The sequence below is a fragment of the Sus scrofa genome, chromosome 15 (genome assembly GCF_054392235.1).
Source record: "Sus scrofa isolate SSC_HxYL_T2T_F1_AM1 chromosome 15, Sscrofa_HxYL_maternal_Yorkshire_Landrace_v2.0, whole genome shotgun sequence".
NCBI classification, from domain to species: Eukaryota; Metazoa; Chordata; class Mammalia; order Artiodactyla; family Suidae; genus Sus; species Sus scrofa.
This window is the reverse complement of record NC_139397.1, coordinates 93,374,298-93,398,842: the sequence shown is the minus strand read 5'-3', so window position 1 is coordinate 93,398,842 and position 24,545 is coordinate 93,374,298. Positions and strand designations below refer to the sequence as shown.

Sequence of the window (24,545 nt, the reverse complement as noted above, 5' to 3'; positions counted from 1 at the left end):
TTGAGTGAGATAAAAAAAAAAATTAGGGTTCTATTTTCTGATGGTCATTAATATTCGTCAGGACTCTCTTACGAGAACAGGCAATGATAGATTTAATGCATTATAAAAGTTTCCACTTGGGTGACCGTGTTCTGCTGTTTGATTTCTCATCGCAGTTTTAGAAAGGTGATGGTATTGGCCGTCGGTGCAGGTTTTGAGAAGGAAATTTAAAGACACCGACCTGGGGGATTGTTACTGTAACCCCAAAGCGATAAAACCTTGTTGGACTTGGAAGGAAACATCTCAGGGGATCTGAAGAGAGGAAGCAAAATGTCCTTGGAGGCTTTCAGACTTCCAGCCTGAAACTGGACACCCCAGGCTCTGGCAGCCTGAGGGAACCAAGGAGATCACACTGAACTTCCACCTGCCATGCAAATGCTTCTAATTTGTTGAACAAATATCACTGTACAAATCATGACCTGTATACAGCTAGTAACCTCAACAGCTGACCCCCAATAACGTTACCCGCTCTGTGTTTTAGCAGTGTTGATGAAGCTGATCATTTTGAACCTGTATTTTGGCCACTCTTTGCTTTTATGGATATATATTTGGGAATAAGAATATTGTGGGACAAGACCAAAGGTTCTTAATTAGAATGAAATGTTTAGCCCAGGTAAATGCAAAAAAAAAAAAAAAAAGAATCTTCAACTTCTTCATACCAGCTTCTTGCAACGGGAAAGAAGAATTCATTTTGCAACGAGTGCAAATCCTTTACCACAAATCAATATGATTATCTAAGTTGACTACATCATAATTAAATCTTGTCTGGATTAGCATTTTTGCAAAAGGCTAATTGTTGCATTTGCTGCTTGTGTTCTCCTCGCAGAGGCAGCAGTGAGTGATCCTTACATGGGCTGTGTGGAAATGGGAAAACGGATTTAGAGAAGCTATGGAGCATCTCCTGCACCGGTGAGGAAGCAAGCGGGGACCTCACTCTCTGCAGGGTGGTAGCTCTCAAGTCAGGGGCTGAGGGCAATTTCAGAGCCCCTGGGCTGTAGCCAGTGAGTGGTCAGGACACATTTGTGTCTGTCCTTTGGGTGTGATCATGAAAGGCCACAGCCCTGCCTTTCTGCTCACGGCTCTGGTCACGGCTATCAAGTAAATAACTTTTATCACCCTAGGTAAGTCAGGACATCTTTATGCCTCAGTCTTCTCACCTGTAAAAAGTGAGGACCACATTTGGACCCCCAACTTCTCAACGTTCTGGGCAGGTCAAAGAGCTTCAATGGAATATATTGAGGTTCTCTAAAAATATCACACAAAACACGCGAACTGCCGCTAGGTTTAGAGGTCATTCCTGTAGATCCTGCTTTCTGAGTCTACAATCTTTTCCAGCTGGGTTGTGTAAAGAGTTCCACTGCAGGACAGCGCAGCTTAAATAATGGTTAAATAACATAAACCAATATATTCTGACGGCCACATCCACCCATAATCAGAAGGAAGAGAGCTAAGAAAGGCAAAAACATTAGAAAAAAATTCCTGTATGTTTGAAAGGCTCTCCTTGGTTGCTCTATAAAATTGCAAGACTGGGTCCCCAAAGCCTCTCTGATCTCCACGTCCTTGTGCAGACTTCATCTCTGCTCCCCTTGTTGCACTTAGCACCGCCAGGGGAGGGGACAGTGTACTTCTTGTAATGGGGAAGACAGACTATCACAACGTCCATACACGCCAAGGCATTTGTCCCTTGCAACAAGCCCGTTAGGCTCCTGGGGAAAGGAGCTCAACTAGAAATGCAGAAGCAACACTTTACCAAACCTTTCTTTGAAAAGGCAGCTCTTCCAAATTAAGAGATGCCAGCATTTAAATCGGAGGGATTTGGATCTTCTGTCGAACCCCCAAACTTTTGGCAGGATAACTCAAGGCTTTTGGCAAGCTGATATGTGTAAGACGTCAAGCGGTGTTTGCTTCTTTGTTTAGCTCTGGAGCTCAGACTCTGTATGAGATCTAAACTATTTGGCTCAGGAAAGCTGCCTAACTGGGGTCACTTGTGCTCCCCACCTTCCTGGGCTGGAGCTCCGTGCATTTAGAAAGGAAAGAAGTCTCCCAGCCACAAGCCACATTTAGCCTTTTATTTTTAGCATTGTGGTGATACCCAAAACATGGAAGTAAACAGGAGGTTGTCAGGCATATCTAAATAGCAAGAGAAGATTACATTCATGTCAGGGAGAAATCTAACTGGCCCCTGTGGTAAATAAATTGTTTCCCATGAAGTGCTGTTAAATAGAATGTTTGTAAGATGCTTGCTTTTTCCGATGTTTTTGGAGATGATTTCCGTGAACCAGGTTAGCTTGCCTTTATGCATTTTACTGATTTTTATCCTGGCTGAGTCGGATGCCCTGCCACATGCATGTTCCTACTGCCCTCTACTGGCGAGAACGTGTCATGTTCGACCTCGACTCGCCCAGCCTTTTAAAACAAACTTTGTACAGCAGAACTTTGCCAAAAGACTCATTTAAACTGAAGGAGGCACAAAGTCTGACTAGTTCAGAACAAAAAGAGGTCACAAGTTTAACTTGAGCATCAGTGCTCTAAGATGTTAATTTACATACTGGTGGCGTTCCTGTGGCTCAGTAGAAACCAATCTGACTAGTATCCGTGAGGATGCGGGTTCAATCCCTGGCCTTGCTCAGCGGGTTAAGGATCTGGCACTGCTGTGAGGTGTGGTGTAGGTCGAAGACGTGGCTCGGATCCTATGTTGCTGTGGCCGAGGTGTAGGCCAGCAGCTGTAGCTCTGATTCAACCCCTAGCCTGGGAAACTCCGTATGCCTAGAGTGCAGCCCTAAAAAGACAAAAACATTTACACATTGATGTCAAAAGCTAGACAGAACACCTGTTTCACAAGAGTTCAGCGCTTCTTAAGCCCCTGAGGTTGGTCCCGGTGCATGAGGAGATTTTATCTCTCACTTTTCTCTTTAAGGTGTAATCTAAGGGGACAGAATGAAAATTCAGCTCAAACATTTTTCTCTCTCCAAGCTGATACTTACTGGGCCGCTATCTTAATGAATTTTTTTAAGAGCTGAACACGCTTGCTGGGCTGGGAACAAAGGCAAATCTCAGTGACAACCCAAAACTGAATTTCATTAAACCTCCTCAGGAACAAATCCAAGTTCGCTGTGGTCTTTTTAAAATGATGCCTTCCAAATGTGTGATAGATTAGTTCCAGCTAGAAGAGAGGAAAACAATGTCACATCTTTGTTTTTAAATCAAAACAACAGCTCAGCTTTTCTCTTTGACACGACAAATCAATATTGGTCAGTGAATACAATCACTGACTGGGTTTCAGTTTGAACTTGGAAGATCCGAAGGGCTCAGTGAGGCTTGTTGAAGCTGTAACTGCAGACTAGGTGCTATTGGCTTAATATACTCAGAAAGACAGAGCTTACTGTAAATTATTAAGATTTTTCTTTACCGCTCAAAGACTTCATAAACAGACTTTATTAATAAACTCAATGCTAAAAATATTATAGTTTCCACGTCACAGCATGCATTAACATTTGCAGGCTGCATCCAGAATTGCTATGGTACCTACGACTCAATGCTCTTAAATAGAGCACCTTACCTCGTGCACACAGTTGAAGAGTTCCCAATCATAAATTGTCATCTGGTATGCCAGATCTTTGGAGCTCATCAGTTCAAAAGTTCCCACTGTTCCAACAGTTGGGCCCTCCTGTTCTGGCAAGGGAGTCTATGAATAATAATGCAAAAGTAAATCAGAATCTCAAAACAGAATCTCAGAACAGATAAGCTAAATGCTCTAAGGAGTTTCTGATGGGAAAGGATTCTGGAGACGCTTTCAGGAATGTCTACAAAGTTTGACTTTGATTTTACCCAGAGGAGAAAGATGCCTTTGCTCTTAATGCTTGCTTGCTTCAGTGCCATCTTTAGTGTCAGCACCATCACTCTAACCAATCCCACCTACTGAAAAACGTGGACCATGGCAAATAAGATTCAGAAAAGGCTGACCCATGGAGGGTCTCTTCGGCGTGGGCCTGGGAGCTCCCTGGAAACAACTCCTTTCCCCTGGTAAACATGTAAGAAGTTCTTGGGGACTTTTTCCCTTATTTCCCACTGGAACTATTCCAAAGCAGGTGCTGGCATGGTGGTTTTGGGTGTTTAGTTACAATGCTGCTTACTATTGCAGGGGCTGGTGAGAGGGAGCTCTGTGATTATCTGTGCTGTCCAACTCCTCCACTTTCTGAGCTAGGAATGATAGTCATACGGTCAGGCTGTTTTAGGTTAGGCAGTAGAAAACTGGGAGCTTCCATCGTGGCTCAGCGGAAACGAATCTGACTAGGAACCATGAGATTTCAGGGTTGATCCCTGGCCTCCCTCATTGGGTTAAGGATCCAGCGTTGTCGTGAGCTGTGATGTAGGTTGCAGACACAGCTCAGATCTGGTGGTGGTGTGGCTGTGGTGTAGGCTGGCAGTTGTAGCTCTGATTAGACCCCAAGCCTGAGAATCTCCATATGCCCTGGATGCGGCCCTAAAAAGCAAAAAAAAAAAAAAAAAAAAAAAAAGAAAAAGAAAACTAAACTCTGCTACTATCTAGATGACCCCTGGTCAAGATTTTCTTTCCATCTTATTTTTATTTTATGACAAATGTGTTATGGTGCTTTTCCTTAATAAGATGAACGATTTATATCTATTAGAAACTTATGTATGTTAATACCAATTGATCTGTAATATTTCAAGTTGCAAAAGTCACATGAAAGAATTTTCCCAATATGCTAAACATATTTAATATTCCGTATTTAGGTTGGAAGTGCTAATATCATTCACATTCTATCACCATCATCATTAGCATCATTACCCATAACCTTTACATTCTATAAGTGCCCACCGCATTCTGGGCACCTGAACATTTGCAGTTTAAAAGAGGAGTCAGCCCTGATCAGCAAGGATGGCATTGCACATCAATAAGGAGTCAGCTGCTGGCATTCATTTGCACGTATAAAGGGACAGACAGAAGTGTCAACAAACACCTGTTTCCCAGAGACGTGGAGAAACAGATGAGGAAACATGAATGGGCTTTTGGAGAGTTAGTAGGCATTTCACATGAATGTGTGACCTGAAGAGGTTCTTGGAGAAAGAGGCTGGGTGTTTTAAACGATCAAACAGACAAAACTGGGCAGGTTTAGAATGGCGAGATTTCCCCTGAGTACCCATGATGGTCTGTCATAGGCTGAAGTTGAGCATGAGAGCACAAAGGCCGGGACACTGTCATGGGACTTGCTCGGCAGGAGCAGAGAGCTCAGGGGCACCAAACGGACAGTCTGAACAGCTTTAGCAAGTCCTTGAGTACCGGATGGGGAGTTAGGGTTTTGTAACAGAACAGGTTAGCACCAGCTTTAGAGAGCAACAGACTCTCAATGTAAACCTCGATTTAACTACATGGACTGGGATCAGTTCCCTAAGCTCTTGACTGTCTTGTTTCTAATTCTGATGAGGTGGGGCCCCAGGACCTCGTATCCTGGCTTGTTAAAGAATTGGACAGAAATAATTTCAGTAAAGCACAGTGCCCAGCACAGAGGAGGCCCCTGCCAGCCCCTCCAAGGTTAGCTCCCTTCCTAGCTGTGCTGCATCAGTGCAGAGGCACGGGAAGGCTCACAAGCTCGGCACCAGATGCACGAGCTAATACCTGCTCCTGATTCCCTCTAAGCAGGGCATAGAAAAACCGTTACTCCAAAGGTTTATTTATTTATTTTTTTTTGTCTTTTTAGGGCCGTACCCGTGGCATATGGAGGTTCCCAGGCTAGGGGTCTAATTGGAGCTGTAGCCACTGGCCTACACCACAGCCACAGCAACGCCAAATCCGAGCCCCATCTGTGACCTATACCACAGCTCACAGCAATGTCGGATCCTTAACCCACTGAGCGAGGCCAGGGATTGAACCCGCAACCTCATGGTTTCTAGTTGGATTTGTTAACCACTGCGCCATGACGGGAATTCCATTCCAAAGGTTTAAAACTTAGGGAACAGACCTGAAGCTGACGGTCAAGTAAGGAGAATGGTTTCAAGCAGGGTAGGTCTCCGCTAGAAAAGCGGGAGGAGCTTTTAAATGCTTGGTGCGAGGACTCTCCGAGGCTCAGACTGGGTCTCTGCAGTCTGCCTTCTCTTGCCTGTGCTACCGTGAACACAGCCCCTTTGCTCTGCTGTGGACCTGCCCTCTCACTCTGCTCCTGGGGTTTGTTCTCTCCTCAGCCTGACTCCTTATCTCTCTCCCTTGAGGTCTTATGGCTTCTCATAGAGGGGATTAAATTAACCACAGAATTACAGAGAAGATACCATAAAATTATTTCAGCCATGGATGCTGGTCATTTTAGTCAGAGCATCCTGAATCTCTTTTGAGAGAAACCCAGAAACCCCTGTTGGAGTGAACAGAGCTCACCAAGCAAAGTGCAGGCTAACCCCTTCCCTCCATAAACCACCAGAGAGGCAATCCGAGCAGCACAGAGGGCGCCTCCATCTGAGGTGGGGAATTTACATGCCGACCGTGGGCTCCACAGGAAGCAGTTCCTCAGACCATTGTCTCGGATCCCTGTGGAAATTTCCTACAGATGAAGCGCAGCAGGTCGTATGTAGGGTCTGCACTGCACAGACAGATCTGAGAAGCACTTACACAGAGGCACGAGATTCCTGCAGTGTCTCTCTCTCTGCTCTTTTTGAGAGCAGATTTCTCTGTTAAGCCTGGATGGCGGAGACTGGGAGATGAGCACTGTTACCCTCCCGTTTTCCAGATGAGGAAACTGAGACAGTAAAGGATGTGCTGATTATGACAAAGAGATGGCTCAAGCAAGCTGCCACCCTGGTATCCTCTTCCTCTTGTGCTCCCACACCCCGTGCCTGGCTCTGCAACGGCATCTGTCACACAGGGTGCTTATGACCCTCTGGCGTCCCACACTATACAGAGAGCTCCCTGAGGTACTAGGATTCATCTTCAGGACCATTCTCGAGCCAGAATCATCTAGAATGCCTAGAATGATATGGTATAGGCCCTACAAATAACAAACAACAAACCGAGGAACCAGTGAATGGATGAAAGTAGAATGAAATTACAGTACAGTGGTGTTCGATTTACTGTAAGCTGCTCTGTACTAACATTTATGCTTAAAATGTCAAGAGAGTCAAGCTCTAGAATCTAAGCCCTAAGCAACTGGGATCAACTGCCGGCACTCTACTCATTCCAGACAACTTTGGCCCTACCATTTGTTCTGTTCTAGGCTGTCTGTGTTCGTTTCATCTCCCAACTGGACCATAACTGTCGTAAGGACAGAGGATCCAGGACACCAGTCTAGCGTCACACAGAAGCTAGCACTGCTCACGTATGTGTTGATGGATCAAAGGTTTGGCCAACAATCTGTCCTGCAGAGTCATCCTGTGTCTGGCTTTTCCTAGAAGGGCTGTCCTCAAAGACCTCGTTAGAAAGCATTCAGTTTGTGAGGCAGGTAAGGCTTGACCGGTCCTCAGTATGACGGTGTAACCGGCAGCCCAGTGAGCACAGGGCACCGACAAGGAGGAAGTGAGGCTTACGTTCATGTCCCGGGTTCTTGCTGCAAAGTTAATGCCTTGCAATTCCTCAGGCCTTAAAATGGAAGATATTAAGGACCAAGAGCGCATAAGACTGCAGGATTGTGCGCAAATAAACAGAGGCTTAAAAAGTTAGTATCTGCCCCCGAGGGCGCTGGAGACGGTCCACACTCTCCGTCTCTACAAGACATGGGAGGCTGTGGCCAGGAGCCAGCTGGCAAGGGAAGCCCGAGCCCTGTGAGGCCAACACATCATGCAGCACCTCCAGTCAGTCAGTCGGGTCGGTCGGGGTCTAGGGGTAAACTGGCTGTTTTTGCTTCCAAGAGAGGGTGATAGGGCTCATTTACTCCATTCCCTCCCAATTCCTCAAGGTCGGGAAATATTTATTTCTCAGAGAGCAGTGAATGTTGATGGTGCACAATATATGGAAGGGACTGTGAGCAGACTAGGCTCGTACAGCAGTGGTGGTTGAGGGAGGCCAGGGTGCTCCTGGGCTGGATGCACAAGGGAGCATCGGGAGAACCAGCACCCTGCTTGCGACGTTCCCTTCCAGGTGAATTCAAGATGTTGCAAATTCATGCCACTGCGCTTCGGGGCACAGAGAGCTGTCCCCAAACCAGGAGGATGCTGGCATGATGTCGAGGCTAAACAGGCTCAACAATGTCCAAGGTACTGATCTGATTAAACTGAACGTATTCATGCATCACTTACGTCTGAACTCTCCTCCTGAAATGCGATGCAACTTTCCCTCTAGTGCCTGCATTGCACTTGTCTTGGTAAAGAAGCCCTGTGTGTCTAAAGATGGAAAAAACTAGGTTTCTATCATCTGAACTGGTCCCACAGGCTAAGGTCCTCTAATAGGTACTCACTTCCATGCCTAACTTTTGTAGGAGAAATAGAAAGGAACTCTACCAGCTGCATAAAGGAGAGAGGGCAAGGCCCTTACTGGCATGGCTGATTCAGCCTTGATTCACAGAGCTGTGGGGGGCTACGAACAAGTGTTTTGGAGACTTAGGGAAGACGGGGGGCCTCTGATACTCCCTACGCAAGATGGAGAGAGCGCTTCCAGGGAACAGCCTTTTCCTTGGACTGGAGGGTGGCTCTGCCTTAATGCATTTCTTTTTTTCTTTTTCCTTTTTGTCTTTTTGCCTTTTCTAGGGCTGCTTCCCGTGGCATATGGAGATTCCCAGGCTAGGGGTCGAATCAGAGCTGTAGCCACCGGCCTACACCACAGCCACAGCAACGCAGGATGTGAGCTGTGTCTGCGACCTACACCACAGTTCTTGGCAATGCTGGATCTTTAACCCACTGAGCGAGGCCAGGGATGGACTCCGCGTCCTCGTGGATCCTGGTGGGGTTCATTCACTGCTGAGTCATGACAGGAACTCCTGTTAGAGGTTTTTGAGACCTGTAAATTCACCACGTTCAGGTGACCACCTGTGCCCAGGCTCTGCCCGGCACCATCACAAGGCATTGCCTTGAACATCGCCTGGGTGCAGTGAACTCGAGGCAGACTCCGGCCTGGCAAGCATGCAAATCCTCAGGCCGGCGCCTTCAGATTCCAAACCTCCACTCAGGTGGAGATGCAAACTTTCTAGCTTTGTCTTTCATATTCTGACCTGAACGCCACCATCCTATCTAGCCTTTTTTTTTTTTTTGGTCTTTTTGCCTTTTCTAGGGCCGCTTCCTGTAGCATATGGAGGTTCCCAGGCTAGGGGTCTAATAAGGGCTGTAGCCACCGGCCTACGCCAGAGCCACAGCAACGCAGGATCCGAGCCATGTCTGCTACCTACACCACAGCTCACGGCAATGCCAGATCCTTAACCCACTGAGCAAGGCCAGGGACCGAACCCGAAACCTCATGGTTCCTAGTCGGATTCGTTAACCACTGTGCCATGACGGGAACTCCCTTAATGCATTTCTTCATTGCCTAAGGAGGACGAAAAACTGCAATACCCTGTCTTTAAAAAAAAAATCATTTCTACCCTGGCCACTAAGCATTCAGATTTTTAATATGAGTATTTAAAATGGGGGCATTTCAAGGAGGTGGGTTATTACAAAGAGTTCCGAAAGCTGAATTATTAGGCCCCAACAGTGGTGCTTGCTACTTGGCTAATTTCCACCAAGGAAAATCTAGAGCTCCAACATCTGAGACTTAGCTAATAGACCACAGAAAAGATAAAGATCAGCAGCGTTCAAGATTGTTCGGCAAAGGTTCAACGTGACGGCAAAATTAAGCTCTGGACAAGTTTTTCTGATTGCTGACACTACTCTGAGGAGGCCATTCACACCTACCAGTGAATCGAATTGCTCTCGCGGGCAAGCAAACAGGCGTCCATTAATGGTGAGCGTCGTAAATACTGAAACATCATTAGGTTTGAGCACCACCTTTTCTGTGAACATAAAAAGCATGAGATTGCCTATTAAATGCATCTGAGACGTGCTGCACTGCCCTAATCACACCAACAAATTGCCAGCTTGGTGAATTAACTGGGACACGTGGAGTGACTGCATAAAATACAGCAGTGGAGGGACCCACTGAATAAAAAAGAACCGGGATTCACGCAGGCACACGACACTCAGGATGCCATCAGAAATGACCACGAAACAGGAATGGAAATACCCGAGGGTCACTTCACCCAGGTCTGCATATAAAAACCACACTTGCTATTTAAAAACAAACAAAAAAGCAAGTTACGCTTCCAGATGGCAATAAGGCCCAGCACTCTGGAGATAGAAACACGACTTTTAGAAAACTTGGGTGGATTCTGAGCGCCCACATATCTTTAGATGTAAAATTTATTACTATTTTTTTCACTCATCTCCTAATATTTTTGTTTTATGATCAGCAACAATTTCACGAAACCACAACAGTTATAGGTACAATATAAAACCTGTCATAAAAATTAGCAAAAGTTGTCCGGTAGAACACATTTCAACACTGTTACAATGGTAACAGCAGCTTTACAAATATGTTTTGGGTTTCTATAGCTTTTTATCCCCCCTTTTTTCTTTTTACAGTTGCACCTGCAGCATGTGGAGGCTCCTAGGCTAGGGGTTGAATCGGAGCTGCAGCTGCTGGCCTATGCCACAGCCACAGCAACGCGGTCGTCCCCTAATTTGGAGGGCAACTGCATTACCCAGATTAAGCCTCCTGTGTTCAAAAAATTAATTCATCCGATCTTTCGTTAGCATTTACTATATGCTGGACACTTAGGCATGGAGGATACAGAAGGGAACAATACAGAAAAAAGCCCCAGTCCAAAAAGAGCTTGTGTCATAGTGAGGGGTGCAGACAGTGACAATGTATCAGAGGGTAAGCCGGTGAGGAGGAGGAAACAATACAGCAGGGAAGGAGGCGCTGAAGTACGTGTAAGGGGGAGAGAGTTTTAGTTTTATGCATTTATTTGTTTATTTTTTGGTCTTTTTGTCTTTTCTAGGGCTGCACCTGCGACATATGGAGGTTTCCAGGCTAGGGGTCTAACTGGAGCTGTAGCTACTGGCCTTCGCCAGAGCCACAGCAGCTTGGGATCCGAGCCGCGTCTGTGACCTATACCACAGCTTACGGCAACGCCAGATCCGTAACCCACTGGGCGAGGCCAGGGATGGAACCCGAAACCTCATGGTTCCTAGTCGGATTCGTTAACCACTGAGCCACGACGGGAACTCCAAGAGAGTTGTAGTTTTAGAAAGGGAATCAAAGGAAGGAAGAGACAGTGGCATCTGGAGGGAGACCTGAAGGAGGTGAAGGAGGCCCTGGGATAGCTACGGAAAGAACGGGCCAGAAGGGCTGTGGCGGGCAGACGTCACGGGTGGTATGTGCCAGGCCCAGAAATGGAAGAGGTTGTCTTGAGAATCCCAAGATGCACATAAAAATCCTGCATCAGTGGAATCACTTGCCTTCAAACACGGCGGAAATGGCTCACTCAATCCTGAAGGATCCTCCAAGGACCATCAGATCCTAACTGGGTAAGTCAGCCTCCCGGTTCCCTCCTCCAGGCTGCCGCTGCCACGCGAGCAGACCCGAGACCCTGCCTCGACCCTTTCCTGTGTGGACTCTACTTGTTTATATAGTGTCTCCCTCCTCACCAGCCTGCGAGCAACTTGGGGGCATAGGCTGGGTCCAACACATCGTCTCCCAGCACAGCCACACCAAGTGGCCAGTGAATTACATGAGGAGTGAGTAAATGACTTTTTGGGAGAACACAGAGGAGTCAAGTAATGCCGTGAGGGAAAATACTCCTCATTTCGCCTGGTGAGCTGAGGTCCTGCCCTTTCGACTGGGGAAGGCAGAAAGCGCTATCAGCTGAAAAGAACCAGCTTCAGCCTTGTGAAAAACCCATGACCTTTAGCTAGAAAAGCCAGGTGCCCTCTCAGGGCCTCCAAGATCTTAAGCTTTTTACAAAATTGAAGAACAGCTGATTTATCATGTTGTGTTATTTCAGGTGTACAGCAAAGTGATTCAGATACACACGGATATGTATATTACTTTTCAGATGACTTTCCAGGATAGGTTATTACCGCCCTAAGCTTTTTTGCTTAGGGCTTCTAGGAAAAGAACTCCAGGCTGACACCCACACCAGAGACCTCAGTTCCAGCTGCTTAGACAGATGACCCCTTTCTGCCTCCGAGTGGGTACCTACAGGATGGGGATGTGAGCCACCAGCCCAGCCCGCCTCTAACCACATTTCCGCGTTTATTTCTCTTATTTTCAGGAGCGCACTCAGCACGAATTTGTCCCTTTGGACCAGCCTGGAAGGGCCACGCTAACTCCTGGCAGGATTGTGTTTGGACGGGGTAGACACTGTTTGGCGCAAGCCTGTTACCTCCTCCAGAACTCATCTTGACGATGATCAGGCCTTCCCCAGAGCCGAGTTTGTCGGCAACTGCGCTGAGGACTTCCTTCACCGAGGCGGCCACGGGCACCCGGATGGTTGTGTAGGTGTGGTCCATGCAATAGACTTTAAACAGCACTGTTGGGAAGACGGCTGTGATATGGTAAGGTGGTTTCGGGAGTTCTCAAAGAAAACCATAAGCTCTGCACAGTGTCTGGACACCCTCCAAACCTTGCATCATCGAGCCATTCTTACGCTTTGTATTTTTTTTTTTTTTTGGTATTATTTTTTTTTAGGGCCACATGCACAGCATATGGAGGTTCCCAGGCTAGGGGTCTTGTCGGAGCAACAGTTGCCGGCCTACACCACACGCGGGATCCTTAACCCACGGAGTGAGGCCAAGGATTGAACCTGCAACCTCATGGTTCCTAGTCACATTCCTAGTTAGTTTCCGATGTGCCACGATGGGCACTCCTTTACGGTTTGTGTTGATCTGTACTCATCTATGCCTATGCTGCCCCTTCCAAAACTCCTTACCTTGGCATTGGTCTAAGAACAGACCATGGCTGCCACCCCCAGTTTAAAAACACCATAACAGCTATTTGTGAAAAACCCACACATAAGTCATGGGAAAAAATGAGAAGTATGTCTAGGGCAATTTTCTGGGTCGGCCCTTGTCTGCGAGCCTTTTTTTTATTTGTTTGTTTTTAAGTTCCCAAGCTAAGGGTCAAATTGGAGCTGCATCTGTGACCTGCACCCCAGCTCATGGCAACACTGGATCCCCGGCCCACTGAGTGAGGCCAGGGATTGAACCTGCATCCTCATGGATACTGGTCAGGTTCATTACCACTGAGCCACAAGGGGAACTCCTGCGAGCCTTTCTTTTTTACCATACAGGAGGCGTTGTGCTGTAGGTTGACCAGTAGATTCTTATTGCCTGGTGCAGTGGCGGGGCACCAACATCGACATCCCTGCACATGGGAGTGCTTCTGCCAGAGGCCGTGAACGTTCACCGACATCCCTGTTCCTTTGTTCGCTGGTTTGTACACTCTGAGGCCGGGCCACAGAGCTCAGAAGTTGAGCTCAGCAGACCCATAGATGGCATTTACAGGTTCACCTCTCAACACCCAAATCCTGGAAGCAATTCCAGCTACTGCAATTCTTAAATCTGGGGTACTCCCAAATTCTCCTAAATTATAAGAGTCATCTGTGGCTTAAAATGAAGATTTGACCATTATTATTAATTTTATTTTCTTTGGAAAAATCTTATCCAAGCAAACAGTAACAGCCAGCATCTGTACCTCCCTGATGGCTCTAACAAGGCTGTCCCAGGGCCAGGGCGTGGTCCCAGGGCAGAAATCCTGCTTTACAGGTGACCCCGCTGCTTCACCTCCAAGGCATCTTCAAAGTACCAGCCACCCTCCTCCCACCTGAACAATGGATCCCTGAGATAATCTTTCCATCAAGGAAAGGTGGCAGTGGGGGTGGGGCCGAATCAGTGAAATGTGAGCACTTCAGCTCCAGGCACAGAGTTCAAGAACATAAATAACTGGAATGCACCTCCAAGCAAACCATTTGGAGTGCAAAGGGACAGCCAAGAGAAGCTGTTCTGTGGGTCCAAGGGGATGATTCCCAGGAAGAAGATGTTATTCTGACTTTAAATAATCTACACGACCGTGAGGTGGAAGAAAATTCTCACCTTCATCAGAGCCGCGGATGGGCTGGCGCTTCTGGGATCTTTCATCACCTGTGTTGAACTGTTGCAAAAGAACTTTGTGCTGTGGAAATAAAAACAGCAGCAACTATCACAAGGGGAGAATGACAGATGCACATCTGCAGCTTGGAGGACACACACTTGAGAAGCAGTCAGAGTCAAGAAATGACGAAAACACACTTTGTATTTACAAAACATCACTTGCGCTTAATGCAATATAAAATGTCTAGAGACCTGTCATTCTACTGGGCACTGACAATTAGAGAATTCTAACCCCCACCACTTACCTTCTTTTGTGGAGCCTTTGCATCTTCTGAACTATGAAAAATAGAGAAAGCACATTGTTTAATACTGTCGGTACTATCATTTTAAATGGCTGCATTTGTATATATAACTTTAATCTTCTCTTAGAAAATAAAAGCACAGTGTTCCTTCAGGAGGCAGTATGAACCTCATTTGAATCCCGAGAGGCCTAAGCACAGAGGAGACAGCTAAGAGGTCAGCTCTTGCCACAGGCAGGTCTCAGGTGGAACGGATGTGAACAGCCAGGATTTCTAGCTCTCACAGTCTACCTAGTAGCGCACACTCTCTCCAGCGTTTAATCAATGGCTCAAAGAACGGCATGTAAAAACCTTCTCTGTTTCCACCAAGAGGACACAAGTATTCACCGTCAACAGCTTTGGTAGCAGAAAGCGAGTTTCCCATATAAGTCATTCTCAAACTTTCTTTAAATGCCACTGACCACTTTATTACTGGTTTCACTGCCTTGACCCAAAGGGACCCAAGGTGGATGTTGGCTCCCAGGCTTTCTTTTAATTTTATAATTATTTTTATTTGTTCCCTTATAGCAGCACTATTCACAATAGCCAAGACATGGAAACACCCTAAATGTCCATTGACAGATGATTGGATTAAGAAGATGGAGTATATATACACAATGGAATACTACTCAGCCACAAAAAAGAACAAGATAGTGCCATCTGCAGCAACATGGATGGAACCAGAGACTCTCATACTAAGTGAAGTCAGTCAGGCTTTCTTTTGGTAGTCATCCACCACAGAAGGTAGCTGAGCAGAAGTTACCTTTGGTTCATTTGGCCTGATTATACTCCCTTTCCTTGAGGCCCAGACCACACAAATCAGAACACTGAGTGGCTGTTGAAAGATCAGCTTTCCCTTCTCGGGTGGGGAGCAAGGGCCTTGTTGGAAGATGGTGTGACTGAGAGGCAGCAGGCACTTACTTGATGAAAGCACACCCCAAAGCCAAGCCCTTCCTTACATTTGCTTGACAGTCTTCTCCAACTCGGGCAGTTGCTCCTTGAGGGCAGCAATCATCCGGGCGTCATCTGATACAGACACATAAAACTCCTGTAATTGGCAAAGGTCACAGGCTTTTAACAAGAACTGCAAAAGGTACATAGTTCTATAGAGAGCAACAAAGATGGGTCCCTATGTCATCTGCCTCACTAGCATCTCCAGACAGTGGTTTCATGGATTGGGGACCAAAAAAAAGAAAAGAAAAAAGAAAAATGTTACAGCATGTTTAAATTCCAAATTGAAAGTGAGAAAAAAATCTCGGAAACCAGTGGTGGTGATGGTTACATTACCTTGTGAATGTAATGAATGCCACTGCATTGAAGGCTTAAGAGTGGTTAAAATAGCAAATTTTGTGTTGGAGATAGTCTACCACAATAAATTCAAAAACAATTTTTCAAATTGCGAGTAAATTATTTATATGATATTTATATGAAAGGCAATGCAATGCAACGTTCTGCAATAGGTTATTTTATAGTTTCCAGAGCACTTTTTTTCACATCAATATTTTTAAGGGAAATTTTAATATTTTGAACATTCTTTTAGCATGTGTTCTTTAATATTTATCGCTAGTTGTGGTTAACTGTTGGTGTTAAAAACACAGGCATGGGGTCTTCAGCTCTGCACTGAAGTTTTGCTGAGTTTGTGCCACCAGCTCAGGACTCTTCACTGATGTCCTGGGAATGGACCCACCCACCAAGCAGCAGCTGTGCCCTGCTTTGTGCAGCAGCAGTGGCCACTTCACCACCACCACCCTGGCTCCTCTGCACAATGGTCCTTTACTCAATGCAGTGGGTCGAAGTCCTGACTTGACGTCTGACCAAAGCTCATGTTATTCCTCTACATTTTCAAAATCCTTCATTCCACAGCCTTGAGGGACTCTCACCATCCACCTTTCCTCCCAGCCTCACCTCTCTGCCTGCCAAGTGATGTCACTGAAAAGGAGAGAGGGAGGGCATGTCTTTTGGGTAACTTGTTCTTGAACACATAGACTGATAAAGTTTGAAGTAGAAGCTGCATTGCCTTTCGCCTGCACAGAGTTAAGGTTCTCAACTCAGTCTTGGAGGACAGAGTGCGTCATCAAGGATTCACTGTCCAGGTTGATGCTGCAGCATAGGACTGGACCCATGGGAGGGAAAAGGGAAATTCAACTTAAAGCAGTGGCTATGAAGTAAATCATATCCCTTTCAGATCTATTCCTCATGGTCCCAGGAATTCCTTAGTAAAGTTACCTGCTTCACTCTACTTAAAAGTATCTACCATCTACCAATTCATCTAGTAATCCCACTTATAGGATGGACCTATTTGCACCAAAAAATGTTCATTCCACTGTTATCCTAGGAAGGTGAAAATGGAAATGATGTAAATATTCAACAGTATGGAAATACATATATTTGTGGCTTAGCTACTCGAAGGGCATTAGACATGTTTATTAGAAAGACTCTACTGACATGTCAGTAGAAAGAATCTACTGACATGGAAAAATTCTTAAAGTGGAAAAAGTAGCCTGTAAAATGATGGGTACTGTCTGATTACAACTGGAGAAAATACAACAAAGGCAAAGGCAAATGAAAATACATTAGCATGCTACGACCAGGTATTAGAGTGGCAGGACAATGGATGATGCTTTTCTTTACTTTTCTTACAGTACCTTTCTGATGAAGGAACATGTCAACAAAGTCCTAAATTTGCAGTTCGAGCCTCTCCAAGCCAGCTGCCATGCCTATGGGCAGTCCCCGCACCGTCGGCCAAAGAGGCATTCTTGGAAGGGATGACCCCCACGTACCTCCAGGAAAGCCATGGCCACATCATCCTCTTGTAGGACATCTCCATACATGGCAGCCCACTGCAAGACCAGGCGGATGACTCGCCTCTTATTGTTGAGGGCGTAATCCATTTTCTCTTGTTCTGTACCTTGTGAAGGCTGTGCGTGGTAAGTGCCGAGGAGTCAAGGAAGACATTTAGCCATTTCATTGTGCTACTTCCAAAGGCAGAGGGACAGATCCCAGCTTCAGAAAGCCAGCCTTTTGGACAGATGGAATTCCTTCCTTAGCCCCTCCAGAAAATCCTCACCTGCGTAAAGGTGCTGGACCAAATGCATACAAACCCAGCTGACTCTGCCTTGATAGCTGCCCAGGGAGTTAGACTTGGATGGCTCTACTTGGACTTGTGTGTTGACAAGGACTGGTTGTGCCGAGCTTGGCTCTCATCACATTCCCCGCCTGCCCTCCACTTCTAGGGGTGGTAATGCTCCCCGCTGTTGCTTGTCTCTGGGTGTCTCACCACCTCTTATTGGGTCCCACAGTTCTGCACACTTCTCTGTAATCCTTTGTTATACGCACTTCAGTTAAACCCTTCCATGTGGGCGTCCAGTCCTGCCGGAACTGAGACTGATACAGAGAGCACAGGGGAAGCACATGCGGCTGGAAGTGAATAAACTCACCCAGGGTCAGGATGAGGAAAGGGTCCTGCTGTATCTATCTACTGGGGAGGCACTCAGACACAGTTTTTATACCATCCCTTCATAACTCATAATGGCTTTTTCTGCATTGATGGCTAGTCATCTTATCTATAAGCTTCTTGAGGCTTGGGATAATATTTTTCTTGGATTCTGTACCACACCCAGCACAATGACATCTATGTAGGATTTTATCCATTAAGACAACAGATACTCGATTGTTTACTGTATATGTCTGGTGAAGGCCCCTGCTCTCAGTTTACATTCTTCCGTGGATTACAGTAGGAAAAAGAGTGTGTGCCCAAGAAAGATTTTAGATTAGGCAAACCATTCCTTTTTCAGCAATTTACAGTAATTCATATTATAGACAATTCATTCATACAACCATTTCCTCTTTTATAACTTACACATAGAGTAACTTGCACATAGAGGACCTCAGTTAAGCCCTGCTTGATAGTCTTGTGATGAGAGCATCGCTCCTTTCTACAAGTGAACAAACCGACAGTAAAGGAGCATAACTGGCCAGGATTACATGGTAAGAGTGTAGAGCTGGTTTTGAATCCAAGACTCCTAATTCCAACTAGTTTATTCGCCATTACACGATACCCCCACGCCTCATACCTGGCGACAAGACTGGGCATGTCTTGGCCTACGACCATGACTTGAAAGGCAGTGTAGAAAACTGTCCTGTGGCAGTGCTGTGCCTGGAAGCTAAACCAGTCAAGGGCCTTTTCTAAAGGGACTATAAATAATTATGATCAAGGTAAATGACAGAACCTTAAAGCAAAGGTTTACTGCATGTAAATGGCTTGCAAAATGGCCTTCATAAATTGAGCACGGGATTCATAAAAAAGAAAATTGCTCAACCTGTATTGCTACAATTCTCTTTGAGCTTACAATAAAAAAGAGAAGAAAGATCATTTTATGCGAAAATTATTTCTTTTCTGATTAACCCTTGGGTCTCTTGCTTTTATGCACACATAACTCAGTTTTTCTTTCAGAATTGCAATGCTGGGCATGACATTTTAAGACTCTCTTTTTAGGGCAGCAGCATAGCCAGGCACTTGGTGGGTACCAAATGAGTAATTCTTGACTGATTGAAAAATATGTACTGGTTCAACTCGCAAGTCAGTGAGGGAGAGAGGTGGGGAGAGAGGGGGAGAAAGAGAAAGAGGGAGAGGGAGGGAGGGTCCCTCTTACTTGTATGAGGCCGAGATGGTTTGAAACATCAAGTTGCTAGCAAGTGGATATAATTCTAACTTTCAAGGTTATTCTGACTCGGACTCAAGCAATACAAATACTTGAGTGTTGGATCCAGAGACATCAGCTGCACACTTGTGTCTAATCTATAGAACCCTAGCAGGGATGACTAAACTGTCACTGTCTCTGTGGGTCAGGACAAAGATTTTTCTTGTCTTCTCATCTGTTGGGGAAATCTGTCTTATGTCTACAATAAAAGATGAAACATGCAATTGGAAAGATTAACATGATGAACAATTCAAATGTGGGTCGAGCTTTATAGTTTATAACAAATAAGCTCAATATGCTTACATGGTGGTGTAATGCGCTCCACAAACAGGGAAGGGTCAATATTTACAGATGAGGACACCGAGGGTCAGAGAGGAGATCCGTTTGTTCAGTGAGTAAATGGCAGGACTTATACAAATCCAGACAGGGCTTTTTTCATTATCACCACCTCCACAGCCCCTAACAGTGGCTATAGTGACTATACATTGGTGTTTAGTGACTATACATTGGTGTTAAAACTCTTGCCAAAGTGGGTATAGAGGGAACATTCCTTAACATAATCAAAGCCATTTATGACAAACCCACAGCAAATACAATACTCAATGGAGAAAAATTAAAAGCCTTCCCACTAAAATCTGGAACAAGACAGGGATGTTCACTCTCACCACTGCTGTTCAACATAGGATTGGAAGTCCTAGCCACAGCAATCACACAAACAAAAGAAATAGAAGACATCCAAATAGGAAGAGCAGAGATAAAACTGTCACTGTATGCAGATGACATGATACTATACATAGAAAATCCGAAGGACTCAACCCAAAAACTACTTGAACTGATCAACAAATTCAACAAAGTAGCAGGATATAAGATTAACATTCAGAAATCAGTTTACATTTCTGTTTCCTCCTAACAATAAAATATTAGAAAAGGATTACAGAACACTGCACCACAAAAAATCAAATACCTGGGAATACACCTGACTGAGGAGGTAAAGGACTTATATGCTGAGAACCATAAAACATCAATCAAGGAAATTAAAGAAGATGTAAAGAAATGGAAAGATATTCCATGTTCCTGGATTGGAAAAATGAATATTGTAAAAATGGCCATACTACCCAAAGCAATCTACAGATTCAATGCAATCCCTATCAAATTACCCAGGACATTTTTCATAGAACTAGAACAAACAATCCAAAAATTTATATGGAACCACAAAAAACCTGGAATCGCCAAAGCAATCCTGAGAAACAAAAATCAAGCAGGAGGCATAACTCTCCCAGCCTTCAAGCAATATTACAAAGCCACAGTCATCAAAACAGTGCGGTACTGGTACCAAAAAAAAACAAAACAAAAAAAAAAAAACAACAACAAAAAAAACCATACAGACCAATGGAACAGAATAAAGAACCCAGAAATAAACCCTGACACCTATGGTCAATTAATCTTTGACAAAGGCAAGAGCATAAAATGGGAAAAAGACAGTTTATTCAGCAAGAATTTCTGGGAAATCTGGGCAGCTGTATGCAAATCAATGAAATTAGAACACACCCTCACACCATGCACAAAAATAAACTCAAAATGGCTTAAAGACTTAAATATAAGACAAGACACTATCAAACTCCTGGAAGAGAACATAGGCAAAACATTCTCTGACAGCAACCTTATGAATATTTTCTTAGGTCAGTCTCCCAAAGCAACAGAAATAAAAGCAAAAATATACCCATGGGACCTATCAAATTGACAAGCTTTTGCACAGCAAAGGAAACCAAAAAGAAAACAAAAAGCCAACTTTCAGAATGGGAGAAAATAGTTTCAAATGATGCAACTGACAAGGAAGGGCTTAATCTCTAGAATATACAAGCAACTTATACAACTCAACAGCAAAAAAGCCAACAACCCAATGGAAAAATGGGCAAAAGACCTGAATAGACATTTCTTCAAAGAAGATATACACATGACCAACAAGCACATGAAAAAATGCTCAACATCCCTGATTATTAGAGAAATGCAACTCAAAACTGCCATGAGATACCACCTCACACCAGTCAGAATGGCCATCATTAATAAATCCACAAATAACAAATGCTAGAGTGGGTGTGGAGAAAAGGGAACCCTCCTGCACTGTTGGTGGGAATGTAAGCTGGTACAGCCACTATGAAGAACAGTATGGAGGTACCTTAGAAATCTATACATAGAACTACCATGTGACCCAGCAATCCCACTCTTGGGCATATATCCTGACAAAACTTTCCTTGAAAAAGACACATGCGCCCACGTGTTCATTGCAGCTCTCTTCACAATAGCCAAGAGCTGGAAACAACCCAAATGTCCATCGACAGATGACTGGATTAGGAAGATGTGGTATATATACACAATGGAATACTACTCAGCCATAGAAAGATGACATAATGCCATTTGCAGCAACATGGATGGAACCAGAGACTCTCATACTGAGTGAAATAAGTCAGAAAGAGAAAGACAAATACCATATGATATCACTCATATCTGGTATCTAATATACAGCACAAATGAACCTTTCCACAGAAAAGAAAATAACAGACTTGGAGAATAGACTTGTGGTTGCCCAGGGGGAGAGGGGAAGGAGTGGGAGGGATTGGGCGCTTGGGGTCAACGGATGCAAACTATTGCTCATGGAGTGGATTTACAATGGGATCCTGCTGTGTAGCACTGAAAACTATGTCTAGATACTTACAACGCAGCACGACAATGGGAGAAAAAGTTTATGTATACACGTATGTGTAATTGGGTCCCCATGCTGTACACTGGGAAAAAAAGTGTGTTGGGGGAAATAACAATAAAAAATTTTAAAGAAAAGTAATTGCACCTGATAAGCAGAAATCCTAATGAGAAAGAGATTTCTTTTTTCCCTCTTTCATCCTTCCTTCCCTCTTTTTTTGGTGAAGTTCCTAGTGTCCTAGACCTGACTCAACATGTCCAGTTCCTAAACAAAGGGCCGAGTGCTCCCCACTCTTCACGTATTAACTCCACAGCCCCCTAGGAGCTACAAAGGATGAAATTTAGAGGGACTAGGAAAAGGCTTTCTCTCTTTTTTCCTCATGGAAATTAAGTATCTTTGCCTCTGAAAAAAAAAAAAAGTGATTTGTTTCATCAAGTCTTGCTTTTCCCTTCCAGGTGTTTGTTTACTAAGATGGATTTGGGAGTGATGGTACTTTTGTAGCCAAATCCAGGCACATGTTCAATATTTGAACCCTCTACAGGCAACACATCATTCCATTCCTCAACAGCCTACTGTGTCAGATTCTTAGGGGACACAGATAAAACTTTATATGTAATTGATTATACCTGAAATGGCTATAGGGGAGGTGCTGGGGTTTCTCTCTATCCCCATAAAAATCTCTCCAGGCTTTCAGAATATTTATATAATTTTTAGATTTTATTTAACTCCTATAAAAAAAGAAGGGGAGAGGAAAAAAAAAACTATATTCCCTTCAGATAGCAGCCAAGGAATAAAGAACACCCCATCAGGTCTCTTGTCTCAATGTCATGTCAAAAATGCAACCATGGAAGTTCCTGTCATGGCTCAATGGAAACAAATCTGACTAGCATCCATGAAGATGTAGGTTTGATCCCTGGCCTTGCTCAGTGGGTTAAGGATCCACTGTTGCCGTGAGCTGTGATGTAGGTCGCAGACGCGCTCTGATCCTGTGTTGCTGTGGCTGTGGCGTAGGCTGGCAGCTGCAGCTTTGATTCAACCCCTAGTCTGGGAACCTCTACATGCCTTGGGTGCGGCCCTAAAAAGACAAAAAAAAAACAAAAAAAACAAAACAGCAACCTAATGAGAGCAACATTTCAAGTATGGTGTGTTCATAAATTTACACGCATCTGGAAGTTTACAGAAACCATTACTTCCTGTGGCTAAAACTGGAATGACGCATTAACCATTTGATGGAGAAAGCCCTATGTGGAATAGAAATGAAGTCTTCTCCAGAACGAATAACAATTTAGAAAGGATTTCAGTGCACACCACACACACATTTTTTAACATGTGAAAACACCATCTGAAATACATACTTAGCTAATGTCTATTTCAAGTGTCAATTAGCAGAGAATACCAAATGCAATAACCCAATGATTTGTCAAATGATCAAGCAATATTTGCATAGAATAAGGTCATGACTCCTGACATCATGACAACTAGGTTCTGGTAAGAAGCAGTATGGCTGCTGGAATTCATGGGGAAAAGAATCCCAGAGAGATAACCTGGTTCTCATCTGATTCTCGTAAAGTGCTATAAGAGAATCTGGGTTTATTCACTGGATTTTTACTTTTAACACAATTAAGAAAAGGCCATAGTACTTGAAGTGGCCAAACTCATGACTGATAGACCGAGTTGGTTTCAGATGGCTCCCGGAATCCCAGACCCTGAGTTCTAAGAGCACTTTGATATATCTCCTTCAGCTCCTCTGTTTTAGAGGTAAGGCCACTGAGGTAGAATGAGGGGAAGTGATTTTTCTGAATTCATCAAAGGAATTCTTGGCACTAGAACTCAGTTCTCTTACCTCCCTCCCCATACTCTGCTGACTCGTTAGTGTGTTTGTCTGATATGAACATGTCTTTATCCACGTGTATATTCTGCAACGGCACCAGGCGATTTAGGAGTTTGTCAGACAACAGGGAAGTCTGTCAGATCTGAATGGAAGTGATCCCCCAAAGCCCTCAGAGAAGACAAGGCACGTGATGAAGATCAAGAGGTGCTTGTTACAGCCGGGACAATCTGAGGGTCAAGAGGCACAGGATTCCTAAGGTCTGAACTAGATCCTCTGCTAGCGTTTCAACTAGTGCTCTTGTCCAGTGCCTGTCGACTGAGAAAGCAGGGGCTCGCCACTACGAACCAGACCAGACATTCTTAAACTACTGATGATTCAAATCTTAACCTGAGGTTTCTCGTCATGGTATTAAGATTTTTCACCATCCATAATGCCATTTGCAGCAACATGGATGGAACTAGAGAATCTCATACTGAGTGAAATGAACCAGAAAAACAAAGACAAATACCATATGATATCACTTATAACTGGAATCTAATATCCAGCACAAATGAACATCTCCTCAGAAAAGAAAATCATGGACTTGGAGAAGAGACTTGTGGCTGCCTGATGGGAGGGGGAGGGAGTGGGAGGGATCGGGAACTTGGGCTTATCAGACACAACTTAGAATAGATTTACAAGGAGATCCTGCTGAATAAATAGCATTGAGAACTTTGTCTAGATACTCATGATGCAACAGAAGAAAGGGTGGGGGAAAAATGTAATTGTAATGTATACATGTAAGGATAACCTGACCCCCTTGCTGTACAGTGGGAAAATAAAAAAAAAAAAAAAAAGATTTTTCACCATCCAGGAGTATTAAATCAGAATCCTTCAGCAAC

At 44.6% G+C, this 24,545-nt stretch overlaps 1 protein-coding gene and 1 long non-coding RNA gene across 11 annotated transcripts in view; one reads left to right on the top strand and one right to left on the bottom strand.

Annotated features, from left to right (window-relative positions):
* The window catches only part of RAPGEF4 (Rap guanine nucleotide exchange factor 4), a 320,273-nt gene that overhangs the window by 24,625 nt on the left and 271,103 nt on the right, over window positions 1–24,545 (bottom strand). For all 10 annotated transcript variants that reach the window (XM_084999522.1, XM_021075197.2, XM_084999527.1 and 7 more), the window contains 8 exons: window positions 17,216–17,366; window positions 15,395–15,483; window positions 14,403–14,433; window positions 14,101–14,179; window positions 12,393–12,539; window positions 9,862–9,959; window positions 3,599–3,724; window positions 3,024–3,202 (listed from right to left, as the gene is read on the bottom strand). In XM_084999522.1, the coding sequence (XP_084855648.1) occupies window positions 3,024–3,202; window positions 3,599–3,724; window positions 9,862–9,959; window positions 12,393–12,539; window positions 14,101–14,179; window positions 14,403–14,433; window positions 15,395–15,483; window positions 17,216–17,366 (900 nt within the window). The remainder of the gene's footprint in view (window positions 1–3,023; window positions 3,203–3,598; window positions 3,725–9,861; window positions 9,960–12,392; window positions 12,540–14,100; window positions 14,180–14,402; window positions 14,434–15,394; window positions 15,484–17,215; window positions 17,367–24,545) is intronic.
* Window positions 7,260–18,807, top strand: LOC146395977 (uncharacterized). Its single transcript, XR_014829577.1, has 5 exons — window positions 7,260–7,361; window positions 8,120–8,235; window positions 10,588–11,535; window positions 12,282–12,564; window positions 17,078–18,807. It is a non-coding gene; the product is annotated as an uncharacterized LOC146395977 (long non-coding RNA).